The sequence below is a fragment of the Mesoplodon mirus genome (assembly GCF_964341445.2).
Source record: "Mesoplodon mirus genome assembly, chromosome: 13".
In the NCBI taxonomy this organism is placed as follows: Eukaryota; Metazoa; Chordata; class Mammalia; order Artiodactyla; family Ziphiidae; genus Mesoplodon; species Mesoplodon mirus.
Window position 1 is genome coordinate 27,897,391 of NC_138989.1, and position 14,318 is coordinate 27,911,708.

General features: G+C 42.9%; 1 protein-coding gene across 2 annotated transcripts; it reads left to right on the forward strand.

Annotated features, from left to right (window-relative positions):
- The first annotated feature begins 11,366 nt into the window (after positions 1 to 11,366).
- On the forward strand, positions 11,367 to 12,196 carry LOC309814286 (dickkopf-like protein 1). Of its 2 annotated transcripts, XM_082639913.1 has the most exons (2): positions 11,367 to 11,765; positions 11,859 to 12,196. In XM_082639913.1, the coding sequence occupies exons 1-2, from the start codon at positions 11,463 to 11,465 to the stop codon at positions 12,168 to 12,170; spliced, it is 615 nt and encodes a 204-aa protein (XP_082496039.1). In that variant the 5' UTR covers positions 11,367 to 11,462; the 3' UTR covers positions 12,171 to 12,196. The 2 variants fall into 2 exon arrangements, with proteins under 2 accessions (XP_082496039.1, XP_082496038.1); XM_082639912.1 differs by having other exon boundaries at positions 11,367 to 12,196.
- The last annotated feature ends 2,122 nt before the right edge of the window (positions 12,197 to 14,318 follow it).

A 14,318-nucleotide genomic window follows, 5' to 3' on the forward strand; every position in this document is an offset into this window, starting at 1 on the left:
GACACAGCAAGTTGGGATCTGAAAGATCTTTGGAAAAGGACAGTAAGAGTTACAACCAATCGGAGGCCAAAAACCCTGACGTAATCTCACCGAACATAATGTAGGCAGATAGAAGCAATCAGAGAGACCCCCTCCTTCAGTCTGATTACCTGCTCACACCTCGTCCAGGCCCTCAGGCCTGCACCCCGCCCGACGGTGACGGCTGTGTCCCACCTCTCCAGGCAGTCACTCAAATTTGTCAGCAAACTGATTGAAACGCACAAATTTTATTGGATCATGGCCATATGTTTTAAAATAGAGAAGAAAAAAAAGAAAAACTTTCAGTGTCTCCCTAGTTTCTATAAACCAAGCATAAAACAGATTCTTCTCCTGGGCTCTCAAGTCCCACATAATCTCACCTCTATAATTTCCAGCACATTGGAGTGATTTTCCACTTTTGCCCCAGCTTATACCCTTGGCTCTAGCCAGGCTGTTTCAACGCTTACTCGAGTACTTTGCCCTCCTGTGCTGCCCTATCCTCCACAGCTGTGCAGACCCAGCCCATCCTGCAAGGCCCTATGTAACACGCACATGGATCATCTCCCTTGACTTTATGAGTTCTCATATTCCCTCTCTCAAATGTTACACAACACTGAGTCTCAATGGGGAAGGAGGAAGGGGCCTAACCCCCTCAGGAGCTTTTCCAAACTCACCCCTCATGTGTCCCATGTGCCCCACAGCCACCTGTGGGTGTCAGCGCTGCTGAGGGTAGAGCACAGCCCCGCCCCACACAGCTGATTCCGACACCAAGTACCATGTGGGTATGTTTTCACACAGCACCAAGCAGCTCTCTGACACCAGCTAGGTGCCCTACAATTCAACCCGATCCTGACATGATGGACCTGGAGGTAGCCTCAGAGCCCACAGGGTGAGGACTCAGTTCTGCAAGACTGCCCTCCCCAACTTCAGATACAAATTGAAAGTCCACTTGTCACCTGTGCTTCTGACCCAGCAGCTGTAAATCAGAGGTTCCCAGTGACACCCCCTGTCTAGAAAATTAATTGAATTGAATTTTCTAGAAAGTCTCACAGAACTCAGAGGAACATTTTACTTACTAGATTGTAAGCTTATTATAAAAGGATACGACCCAGGAACAGCCAGACAGAGGAGACGCCCAGGGCAAGGTGTGTGGGAAGGGGCATAGCTTCTGTACCCTCCAGATGCCACCAAATCTCCACATGTCCTCCAGCCCAGGAGCTCTCTGACCCTGTCCTTTTTATGGAGGGTTTATGGGTTTTATGGAGGCTTCCTGACACAGGCATGATTGATTTAAACCTTGGCCATTGGCAATTGAACTCCATCTCCAGCCACTCTCTACTCCCTGATGGTGGGAGTGGGGGATGGGGAGATGGGGCTGAAAGTTCCAACCCTCTAATCATGTGGTTGGTTCCTCTGGTGACAAGCCAGGTCCTCAGGTGATTCCAACTCCTTTAGGGGCATTCCAAAGGTCCTCTCATTAACATAACAAAAGACACCCTGACTTAGTAAGTTCCAAGGGTTGGAAGAGCCCTGTGCCAGGAATGGTGACAAAGGCCAGATATATATTTCATATTATACATCACAATATAACTTAGTGCCACACAAGTTCATTTGTAGTTACACGGAGTGTACTTGCCCACAGACATGCCTGCTATAGTGGTTCTTGGCCTGTTAGCTCAAGGACAGGGCACTGAGAGGCCACATTCCTGGCATCGTGAAAGGTGCTGCTAACCCCTGTCCAGTTCACCCCCTTCCAGCAGAGCCACAGTAGGGTTGATTTCTCCAACTCACTTTGATGTTAGATCACAGACAATGAACATGTGAGTAGAAATAGAAACTCACAGGTAAGTATGTGTCAGAAAGGGGGTTCCATCATCCTGGGTCCCTGAGTAACTATGAGACTCCCTGCTAATTCGTGCTGAGCATGTAACATGATGAAAACTAAACTTTTGTTAAGTCGCTGAGACTTGGGAGCTGTTTGTTTCTATAGGATAACCTTGGTTCTCTAATTGGGGCCCTTTGACCAACAGTGTCTGGGAGCTTGTTCAAAATGCGAAATCTCAGTTCTTGCTCCAGACCCACCAGATCTGAATCCGAATTTTAACAAGCTCACCTCATGTTTCATGTAGCTATTCCAGATTGAGAAGCCCTGGCCTAGACCATCCTGACAAGTACAGAAATTGTTACTTAAAAGTGGCTGAGGGCCTCCCTGGTGGCGCAGTGGTTGAGAGTCCGCCTGCAGATGCAGGGGATACGGGTTCGTGCCCCGGTCTGGGAGGATCCCATATGCCGCGGAGCGGCTGGGCCCGTGAGCCATGGCCGCTGGGCCTGCGCATCCGGAGCCTGTGCTCCGCAACGGGAGAGGCCACAACAGTGAGAGGCCCGCATACCGCAAAAAAAAAAAAAAAAAAAAGTGGCTGAATCAATACCGGAAATGGGTGCTCAGAGAGCACAGAGGGCAGTGCCTGTTATGTGGGGAGAGAGCTTGGCTGACAGGTCATCTACGTAGTTATACAGGGAAAGGTCGGAACAGCCGTCGTGTGTGCTGGCTATTGTTGGCTGCATTTAATGAGATCCTACAAGAAAGAGATGAGCAAAAGAAAGAGGGACCTGAATGGCAGCAGGAGTGAAAGAGATTCAAGATGGTAGCACAACAACGTGAATGCACCTGACACCCCGAACTGCAGGCTTAAAAATAGTTAAGATGGTAAATTTTATGTCATGTGTATTTTACCACAATTTTATAAATAAACAAATATGATTCTTCAGTGACACAATTGAAACGATCATTAAAAAAATTTTTTTTCAAGAAAATCCAGTCAGGGATTTCAGAGGGGGAAGATACAGCTCTTCTCAACCCAATAAGTAAAAGATAAAATTAAGAAAGTTGAATAATGTAGATCAATTAAAACTCAGATTTGGCACAGGATCAAATCAAGGGGGTGGATTTCACCACCATCGCAAATCCTCTGAGTGGCTCCAAGGAAGCTGTCTCAGTGTGAAGTCCTAAGGGTTTATCAGAAGGATCTAGTGAATCCTTTCAATTGCGCAAAATGGTTCCGGGAAAAGAAACTGAAAGCATGACTCTTCCCCTGAGTCGGATAGACTCAAGCATACATATTTAAGATGAGAGCAAGAAAAAGTCTTGGGGGCAAAAAGGAGAAATGCACAGCAAGCCTAGGAAATAAACAGGCTGAGGCCTGCCTTGAATGACATGGCAGCACCGGCTGTGTGGCCCCCTGTTCCACTGTCGTTATATTGGGGAAAATATCAGATAAGTTGGCCTTTTCGTTTATTGGTCTCCAGATCAAGAGAAGCCACATCTGGGCCTGATGTAGAAACTACCTACTGTTTCAAAGTTATCCCTTCCCTGGAAAGCTCCAATACGCACCCGCCACCCACCTGTGAGAACTGCAGTTACAGCCCTTGTTCTACAACATGTATATTCTGTGCCGCCTAAATTTGTATTTAATTGTATGTAGCAACTTGAACTTTGGAGATTGTTTCCACACACCTTGAAATATTCACGTCTTGAAATAATTCATGCTCCAAAAGCTCTTTGATGGCAGAGATCCTCTAATGGCGCTGCCTCTAGCCCCTACTAAGTACAAAGAGTATCCCCAAAATACTTGCTTACTGAAAGACAAAATTTGGGACAGGATATAATGTCAAGTGTACAATTTTATTTTATTACCAGTGTAAGGTCGGATCTTAACAAACGGCATCGCGAAACAGAGGAAAGCTTCAAGTGAGCTTTATTAGGGGGCGCTCCCGGGCGCAGTTCACTGGTCCGAGAGAAAGGGGCCAGAGAAGTCGCACCCGGGCGAGGATTGGGCAAGATTTTATAGGGGAAGAAGGGAAAGGGGTGTGGTGAATCTGGGAGGGCGCAGGGTATTCCTTATTTGGTGGTCTCTTCGGGTATCATGGCAATATCTAGTGCCGGTTGCATCAGTCTTGGGACCGCTAGTCCCGCCCCTCGAAAGGCGGGAAGGCTGGGCCAGGTGAAAGGTCCCCAGGTCAGTTCCTGGAACTGGGTGGTCCGGAAAGTCTCCAGGTCAGTTTCTGGAACTGGGTGGTCCGGAGAGTTTCGGTCTGATGCAACCTGTGAATCTGATTGCGTTCCCCTGCCTCGGGCCAGTTGGCCTTACATCCAGGAGTTAAATCATTTTGAACTGATAAATGGCCATCCTATAGGTGATAAATACTGTCAAGAAAACATCATCCTGATTCACCAATGAATGTACCACCTTATTTTGCAGCAGCTGCTGACAAATTGGCCAGAAGACCAAAGACCCTATGAATACCACAGGTCAGAATGACCAGTTCAAATGGGTCGTCTCGTCTTTCCATTTTATTAACCATTTTTTGAACACATATGTTTACATCAAATACAGTTTCTACAGAAGGAGAAAGGGTTAATATACAATACCGTACAATAGTTTTTGGATTTTTTTTGCAGGGGAGCTTTGTGTTGGGTTTCCAGGGGTCAGCTTATTTACAGATATTTACCGAGTCTCTGTATACAGGTACTACTTCTAAGTGAGGACTTGTCAGAACACTTAGGCTTTTTCTGCAATACTTATATAGAGATTAAAAGACCTTTGAGCATTTCCTTAAGGACCTTTGTAGAGAAGGTCAGACCTTATCTGCATTCAGGACACACAAAGAGCAGTAAGTCAGCCTGATAAGAGTGAGGCCCCAGGTGGAGCCAGCACAAACCATGAGGGCTGAAGTGTGATTCTGCCCGTGGGATGGCGGCCCTGGTGACCTCAGTCAGCACTCAGAGAGTGCTGTCGGGCAGCAGGCTAAGTACACATTTGGTTAGCAACAGCGACAAACCTCAGCCGAGCACCAGAAATTGCTGTGGCAACAGGGCCACCGAGGCGAGCCGGGAAGCGAGAGGCCAGCTTTCACAGAGCCGGATTCCTGACATGACACACATACCTCGGACTGTGCTTCCCATCACAGTTACGTGGAGCTCACTCATGCCCATGGATACACATGGGAATGTCAGCTAAAAGGACAGAAAACATTTGAAGGGCTAGCTGCCCCTTTAAACCTCAACCATCAACAACCTGCCAATTTGCCATTTCCCAAAGTTTCGGATGTCTTATTCACTTTCCTGCTCATGCCGGCACCATTTTTTTTGGACTCTGAGCTGCCGGGTGGGGGTCGTGTCTATAAGTTGTGCCTGTGCACGGCACCCAGGAAGGACCTTCCACACTCATCACTGTGTGACCCTAATGGGCCACTGCTCTGTTTACGTGTTTTCCTTCAATGGGAGCTGTCTAGACATGAATATCCAAAACAAAAGAACCATCCACATGGGGACATCCAGTGGCCACTGGACATAGAGGTCTCCGCGGAGAGATGAAGGATGAAGAGAGCGCGAGTCGTCACAGGAGGGGCCTCTGACTCCGAAGAGGAGCCAGGGGAGGAGCAGAGGCCTGGGGCCAGCCCCTTGAAGAATGCCGATGTTTACCATGGGGGGAAAACGGGGGAGAGAAGTTAGGAAAATGAGGAGAAGCCAGGAGAAGGAGGTGTCACGGAAGAGGGAAGGCTCACAGACCAACCCCCCAAAAGGTCAGCAGGATGCAACCAAGAAGGCGCTGCTGGTTTTGACAGAGCACTTTCTGTGGCACATGCAGGGGAAACCAGGCTATGTGGCTGAGACATGGATGGAGGCATGGCACAACATGTGCGGCCAAATCCCACACCTTCCCTTCCTTCCCTCTTTATTAACAGAGACCAATTTTATTCATGCAGCAAGTTCTGTCCACAACTCTTGGTGATAAAGGAAAGGAAGTGATTGAACGAGAGCAGGGTGGATCTATCTGTGTGGCCCAGATGAACTGCCACGGGTAGGGACGGCACGAAGAGGTCGTCTGTCTGGGTTTATTGTGTGGGGATCAAGGAGTCTTGAGGGAGGAAGGTTGACAGCATCACGTACTAAAACCCATTCGGGAAACTGGCGAATACTAGGTGGGTGTTCTGCAAGCTCGGTGGGTCCCTCACCTTTGACCACTGTCTGGTGTGCTGATAGGAACCCCTCTTTCCTGTGTGGGGAAATATAGTTCCTGTTCCTTTGTGACCCTTTGAAAAAAATCATTGCAAAAAGACTGACTCTCCTGTCTGAAACCTCCATGCTATCGTCTTGCCTGTACATTATGAAAAACAAATTTAGGTCGCTTCAGTGAAACAGCTTCACAATGCATAGTCTCTGCTGGTTAACTGGACTGTATCCAAGGAACTGATGTAAATATCCCCCCATTCCTCTCCTTTCAGACACATGCAATGGTTTAAATATGTTGAGCATTTCCTGCCCGCAAGCCTCAATAAGCTGCATGCTAACCAGAGCATTCCATGAAGGCAGGAGAGACATACCTGGATAATTAATATTTATTTTTCATTTCACTAGATAAAAAATACTTATTTCTCCCGTGGTAGGCAAAAATTTCTAAAAGTCCTGAAAAAACACATGTGCAGTGAGGTTTCTCTATTCAAATATTCAAACGTCTTTTTAAATTATAAAGAGAAATGAATGGATTTATACAGCTTAGAAGTCTCCCTAGAATTGGTAAAAATTTTGACATAGAAAAGCGCCCAGAAAAGCGCCCTCCTCCCCCCACTCCCAATCTGACATTTTCCAGACTAAACCATTTCTGTTACTAGTTCAGGTCTGCGCAGTAAACTCGGCACGAGGTCAGGTCTGGGCATGATGCTCCCCTGGTGGGGGCAGGGGATGAGAAACAGCACATGATTACATGCATCAAATGTGTATTGATCATGTAAAGCATTGTTCTAGGAACAGCAGTAAAATAAACAAGAGTTCCTGACCTCATGAAACTCTCATGCTCTTGCAGAGACAATTAACTATGCCATATACTGACAAATCTCAGAAGAAAGCCAGTACTAGAGAGTGGAGGTAGAGTTCCACCTTATAAAATCGCAATTAAGGAGTGAGGAAGGACCATGCAGACCAAATAGCCTATTCACAAGAAATCCTGCTTGTAATCTGAGGAGGGTCACGGATCAGGCGGAAGATTCTCCCTGGATTCACAGGTCAAAAACATCTCTTTAGGATTGACCTCAAACATTTCCTTGCACTTCAGCAGTCTAAAGAGCTCTTGTGTTCCATAGCTATTCTTATTCATTTGTCAAGATTTATTAAATGTCAAATTAAAAGGCCAGGCACTAGAGTCACACAAAATAATGTATACCCCCAACTCCCTCAAGGAGCACACAGTCTAATGAGAAAGATACACAAGTAAACAAACAAATCACACACACACACACACACACACACGTGCATACAATCATACAGTTCCATGAGTACTAAGATGGAGCTTAGTCTCTAAATTGGAGATCAACACCCCCAGGAAGAGTTGACTTTTATGCTTGAAGAAAAGGAAGTAGTTAGCAAGTCAACAGAAGAAAATACTAATTCCATGAGATTTAGCAAGTGGTTTTTAAAAAGAATTCTTTCTTCAAATAATTTTCTTAAGAAGAGGGTTAAACAAACTTTCTTTAATGTAAAATTTCATTGATTTTTAATAGGTAATGTATTCTGTGAATCTCTAAATGGAAAATTTAATGTATAGTATTTCCCAAACTTATTAGACTGAGAATACTTTCTTCACAGGGCACTTATATTTATTAGGATGTGTTTGGTAGCAAGTAAAAAACAAGCCAAATAAATATAGGTTAAACAATAAGAGATTTGTTATCTCATGTAAAACGAACACTACATTCTAGGAATAAGGATAAACTAGAAAGAAATAGACCAGCAAGATCTTAAACTCACACTTGAATCATCTCAAATCCCTATTGGATTAAGAAGATTTGGAATTCTTAGTGCCCCTAGCCAAATAGACCATCAGAAGCAAAAATAAGTTTTCTCTGGAGGAAGATAACATCATCAGGAGCCTTGAATTATTTCTGTAATTTTTCATACACAATGTCCAACACTCAATCAAAAATATCCAGCAGACAATGGAAACAGTCCAGATGGGATCCAATGGTGGAGTTATCAAACAAAGACTTAACACAGGAAATACATTAAGTGTAAATTAAGCAAATGCTTCAATTAAAGGCTAAGATTGTCAGAAAAGATTTTGAAAATATACTGCTTAGAAGAGACACACCTTAAATATAAGGGCAGAGGAAAGTTGAAAGTAAAAGAATGGAATAAATTATACCACGGTAAATATAAAGTAAAAGAGCTGGGATACTTTAAGGCAAAAAGCATAATTAGAGATAAAGAGATTTACTTTATAATTATAAAAGTTCAATTCATGGAAAATACATAACAGTTCTAAATGTGCATATACTTATACACACGCACACACAGATTCTTCACTGGCAAATTCTATCACATTTAAAAAAAATTATTTATTTACTTTTGGCTGCTTTGGGTCTTCGTTACTGTGCGTGGGTTTTTCTCTAGTTGCGGCGAGTGGGGGCTACTCTTCATTGTGGTGTGTGGGCTTCTCACTGTGGTGGCTTCTCTTGTTGCGGAGCACAGGCTCTAGACGTGTGGGCTTCAGTAGTTGTAGCATGTAGGCTCAGTAGTTGTGGCTCACGGGCTCTAGAGAGCAGGCTCAGTAGTTGTGGTGCATGGGCTTAGTTGCTCCGCGGCATGTGAGATCTTTCCGGACCAGGGCTCGAACCCATGTCCCCTGCATTGGCAGGCAGATTCTTAACCACTGTGCCACCAGGGAATTCCCTCTATCACATTTAAAGAAGTTATAATGCCAATGTTTCATAAATCTTAAGGATGATATAATGCCAATCTCTCACAAACTTTTCCACCAAATAGAAAAAGAAAACTTCCCTGTGAGTTTTATAGAGCATGTATAACCTTGATACCAAACTTGAAAGATGTTACAAGAAAGGAAAACTACAAATCAATATCAGGTATGAACAAAGATGCAAAAATCCTAAACAAAATATTAACAAACTGAATCCAATAATATATAAAAATGATAATACATTATGTAAGTTGGGTTTATCTCACAAATGAAAGATTCATTTAATATACAAAAATTAGTAAATGGAATTCACTACATTTACAAACTAGAGCAGGAAACTCCTATGGTTATCTCAGTAGATCAGAAAGTACACTTGATAAAATTTAACATAAATTCGTGATGAAAACTTTTAGGGAACAAGAACTAGGAAACAAAAACTAGAAAAATTCCTTAACCTCATATCTTACATAATGGTGAAATATAAACTGTTATATGCTCTCACCACTTTTGTGCAGCATTGTACTGTGCACCCTAGATGGTATAATAGGGTGAGAAAAAGAAATAAAGATCAGAAAAAAATAAAAGTGTCATTATTCCCAGATAGTTACTCCTGGTAGTGTGTAAATTTGTACAATCACTAAAGTTAAATATATAATATTTTTAATAAGAAAGTTGAATATATCTATGTACCTATATCTATCTATACATATGTATAACAGAGATCGCATGGACCACACAGCTTGTAATATTTACTACACTGCCCTTTACCGAAAAGGTTTGCTGACCTCTTCTCTACAGAGGTCATTCAGGTACATGGAATCAGACAATATATAATCTTTTGAATCTGACTTCTTTCATTTAGCATACTATTTCTGAGGTTCATCTATCTTGTATCATGTATAAGAAGTTCATTTCTTTTTGTTGCTGAATATTCAATCGTAAGGATAGACCACATTTTATTTATCCATTCGCCAGTTGATAGACATGCGGATTGTTTCCATATTTTAGCTGCTACAAATAATGCTGTGAACATTCACATACAAGTCTTTGTGTGGACATATGCTTTCATTTCTCTTGGGTGGACAGAAGTTCTGGGTGAATTTATGTTTAAATTTTAAGAAAATGTCAAACTGTTTTCCAAAGTGGCTGCACTGTTTCACATCCTCACCAGCGACATATGAGACTCCATTTTCACCACATCCTCCCCAACACTTGTTATATTCTGTTCATTTTGGTCATGCCATTTTAGTGGATGAAAAGTGGTATTGTGTTGTGGTTTTAACTTGGATTTCTGAATGACTAATTATGATCCGTTTTTTCCCTGTGCTTTTTAGCCATTTGTCTGTCTTCTCTTGCAAATGTCTATTCAAATATTTTCCCATTTGTAAACTGGATTGTTTGCCTTATTTTTGAGTTTTAAGAGCTCTTTGTATATTCTGGATACACGTCCTTTATCACAAGTATGATTTGCAAATATTTTTTCCCATTCTGTATGTTGTCTATCCATTTTCTTAATGGTGTCTTTTAATGCACAAAGTTTTTAATTTTGACAAAGTCCAATTTATCAATTTTTTAAATGGATGCTTTTGGTATCATATCTAAGAAATCTGACTAACCCAAGGTCATGAAGACTTTTCCCTATGTTTTCTTCTAAAAGTGTTATAGTTTCCGTTCTTAATCCATTTTAATTTTTGCATATTGTGTAAGGTAAGGGTCAAAATTGTCCCATCACCATTTGTCAAAAAGACTCTTTTCCCTATATATCTTGGCACCCTTCTTGAAAATCAATGGACTTAAATATGAGTTTATTTTTGTACTCTACATTCTGTTCCATTGATCTGTATGTCTATCTTTAGGCTAATATCACCCTGTTTTGATTACTGTAGATTTATTGAAAGTTTTGAAATCAAGAAGTGTTAAGTCCTCCCATGTTGTTCTTTTAAAAAATTGCTTGATGCTGGGTCCTTTGCATTAATATATAAATTTTAGGATCAGTTTGTCAATTTCTACAAAAAAACTTGCTGTAATTCTACAGGGACTGTGTTGAATCTATAGATCAATTTGGGAGAGGTGACATCTTAACAGTAGAGTGTCCCAATCCATGACATGGAATGTCTCTCTACTTAGATCTTTAATTTCCCTCAGCAATATTTTATAGTTTTCAGTGTACAAAACCTATGCTTTTTTTGTTAGATTTATTCCTAGGCATTTTATTATATTTTTTCTTAAGATCATTTTTGAATTGTTTAGTACTAGCACATAGAAATATAACTGTTTGGACTCCAGCACGATGGCCACGATCAGAGAACAGAGGCAACACTGGTTATCCAGGGCCGAGGTCAACCGACAGGAGCGTGGTCTGACTATGGGGGTGTGAACTTGAAATCAACGCCTGGCTCTGGCTCAAGGGGCGTGGCCCTTCCCTTAAGGGCGTGACAGTCCAATAGAGGGCTGGGCTCATGGGTGAGGTCAACAAACGGGGGCGTGGTCAGACAATAGAGGCGAGTCTAGGCCTGAGGAGCTCATCCAACGTTCCAGGTATCCAGCCTGGGCTGGAGATCAGAACTGTTTGGATTTAACAGTCCGTGGACGGCCAGAGTCTTGAGAGTCAGGTGACCGGGCTGTGGTCTAGTATAAAGGCGGGTCCCAGAAGAAGGGGCGGGGCGTGGGAGAAGCCTCCCGGCCGGCCCCACAATGTGGCACCCACTGGTCCTGTTGCTGCTGCTCACCTCTGCCTTGATGCCCCCCTCCACTGCAGCCCCGATCCGCGATGGTGACGCCCAGGAGAGCTCCTCGGGTTTTCTAGGTCTCGAGAGTCTGCTCCAAGGCTTCATCCGGCTTTTCCTGAAACCCCAGGATGACCTGCTGTGGGTCATGGACAGCTTCTTCTCTGCTCCTATGGACTTCCAGGGCCTCCCTAGGAACTACCACTATGAAGAGAACCAGAAGCACAGGCTGGGAGACAAAACTCTCTCCGGCCACCTCCAGATTGACAAGGTGACCAACAACGAGACAGGAGAGGTGCTGATCTCTGAGAAGGTGGTGGCATCCAATGAGCCAGGAGAGGGGAGCTTGCAGGGTGACTGGAAGGTACCCAAGAAAGAGGAGAAGGAGGCCCTTGTGCCTGTCCCAAAGGCCGTGGACAGCTTCCACCCGGAACCCCACCCTCGAATGGCCTTCTGGATCAGGAAGCTGCCACGGCGGAGGTCCCACCAGGATGCCCAGGAGAGCGACCACTGGCTCAGTGAGAAGCGACACCACCTGCAGGCCATCCGGGATGGGCTCCGAAAGGGTACCCACGAGGATGTCCTCGAAGAGGGGACCCAGAGCTCCTCTCATGCCAGGCTGCCTGCCCACAAGACCTACTTCCTGTGTATCCTCAGGGCCGCCCAGCAGTTATAGGGGTGGGGACCAGGGAACACCGGCATGTACCCCCCGACCAGACCCCACCCCAGGCACCATATGGAAATTAAACATTTTCTTACATCCAGCAAAAAAAAAAAGTAACTGTTTTTTGTACATTGATCATGTATTATGTAACTTTGCTGAACTCATAGTTTTTTGATGGATTTTTTAGAATTTTCTATATATAGTTATCTGCAAGTAAAAGACAGTTTCACTTATTCTTTTCCATCTGAATGCCTTTTATTTCTTTTTCTTGCATGATTACACTGGCTAGAACCTATGTAGCAAGAGTGAACATCAGTGCCTTATTCTCAATTTTCCTTCAACAAGCATGATGTTAGCTGTAGGATTTTGTAGATGCCTTTTTGATCACAGTGAAGTTTCCCTTCTATCCCGTTTGTTGAGAGTTTTATCACGAAGGGATGTTGGATTTAAAATACTTTATCTACTGAAATGTTCACGCTGTTTTCTCCTTTATTCTATTAATACAGTGTTATATTGATTTTCAGATATTAAAACTTCCTTGCATTACTGGAATAAATCCTACTTAATCATGGTGTATAATCCTTTTTATATGCTGCTAGATTCTGTTTATTAGTATTTTGTTGAGGATTTTAATCACTATATTCATAAGAGATACTGGTCTGTAGTTTTCTTTTCTTGTGATGTCTTTTCCTGGCTTTGGGTGGTATCAGGGAAATACTGGCCTCAAAGAATGAGCTGGGAAGTATTCCCTCCTCTTTTTTTTTAAAATATTGATTTATTTATTTGGCTGCACCAGGTCTTAGTTGCAGCATGCAGGACCTTCGTTGCAGCATGTGGGATCTAGTTCCCTGACCAGGGATCGAACCCAGGCCCCCTGCATTGTGAGCTCAGAGTCTTAACCACTGGACCACCAGGGAAGTCCCTCCTTTGTGTTCTGTAAGAGTTTGTGAATGACTGGCATTATTTCTTCTTTAAATATTTGATAGAAATCACCAGTAAAGTCATCTGGGCCTGAGTTTTTCTTTGTGGAAGATTTTTAAGTATTAATTCAATTTCTTTACTATTCAGATTCTCTATTTCTTCTTGAGTGTTTCAGTATTTGGGGTCCTTTTGTCTTTGTAGGAATTGGTCCATTTCATTTGTCTGATTTGTTGACATAAAATTGTTCATATTATTCCCTTATAATCCATTTATATATTGTAAATTTGATAGTAAATTCCTTTCATTCCTCATTTTGGTAACTTGTCTTTTCTTTTTTTCTTGGTCAAGTGTGTCAATTTTGTTGATCTTTATAAAGGATTTATTTCACTGATATTCTCTCTTGTTTCTCTGTTTTCTATTTCATTTATTTTCCCCTCTAATCTTTATTTCCATCCTTCTTACTTTGGGTTTAGTTCTCCCACCCCCTCATTATTTAAGTGGAATCTTAGGTTATTGACTTGAGATCTTTGTTTTCTTTCCCAATATAGGTGTTTACAGACAAAAATTTTCCTCTAAGCAATGCTTTGGCTTCATCCCACACATCCTGATGTGTTTTGATTTTCATTCAGTGAAAAATATTTTCCTATCTTCCTTGTGATTTCTTCTTTGACCTACAAGTTATTAAAATCTTTTTTGGTTTAATTTCCAAATATTTGTGGATTTCCCAAATTTTCTTCTGCTGTTGACTTCTAATTAAATTCTACTGTGGTAGGAAAAAAATATATATATATTTTTTTTGCGGTACGCAGGCCTCTCGCTGTTGTGGCCTCTCCCGTTGCGGAGCACAGGCTCTGGACGCGCAGGCCCAGCGGCCATGGCTCACAGGCCCAGCTGCTCCACGGCATGTGGGATCCTCCCGGACCGGGGCACGAACCCATGTCCCCTGCATCAGCAGGCGGACTCTCAACCACTGCGCCACCAAGGAAGCCCCTTTGTATGGTTTTAATCCTTTTAATTGTATTGACATTAGTTCTATGGTCTATTCTGGAGAATATTTCATGTACACCTAAGAAGAATGTACATTTTGCTGTTGTTGGGTGAAGTCTTCTATAGATGACATTTAGTTTAAGTTGGTTGATAGGGTTGTTCCAAGTCTTTTATATCCTTGCTGGATCAGGGTTATCTTTTTTTTTTTTTTTTTTGTCCGGTAAGCGGGCCTCTCACTGTTGTGGCCTCTCC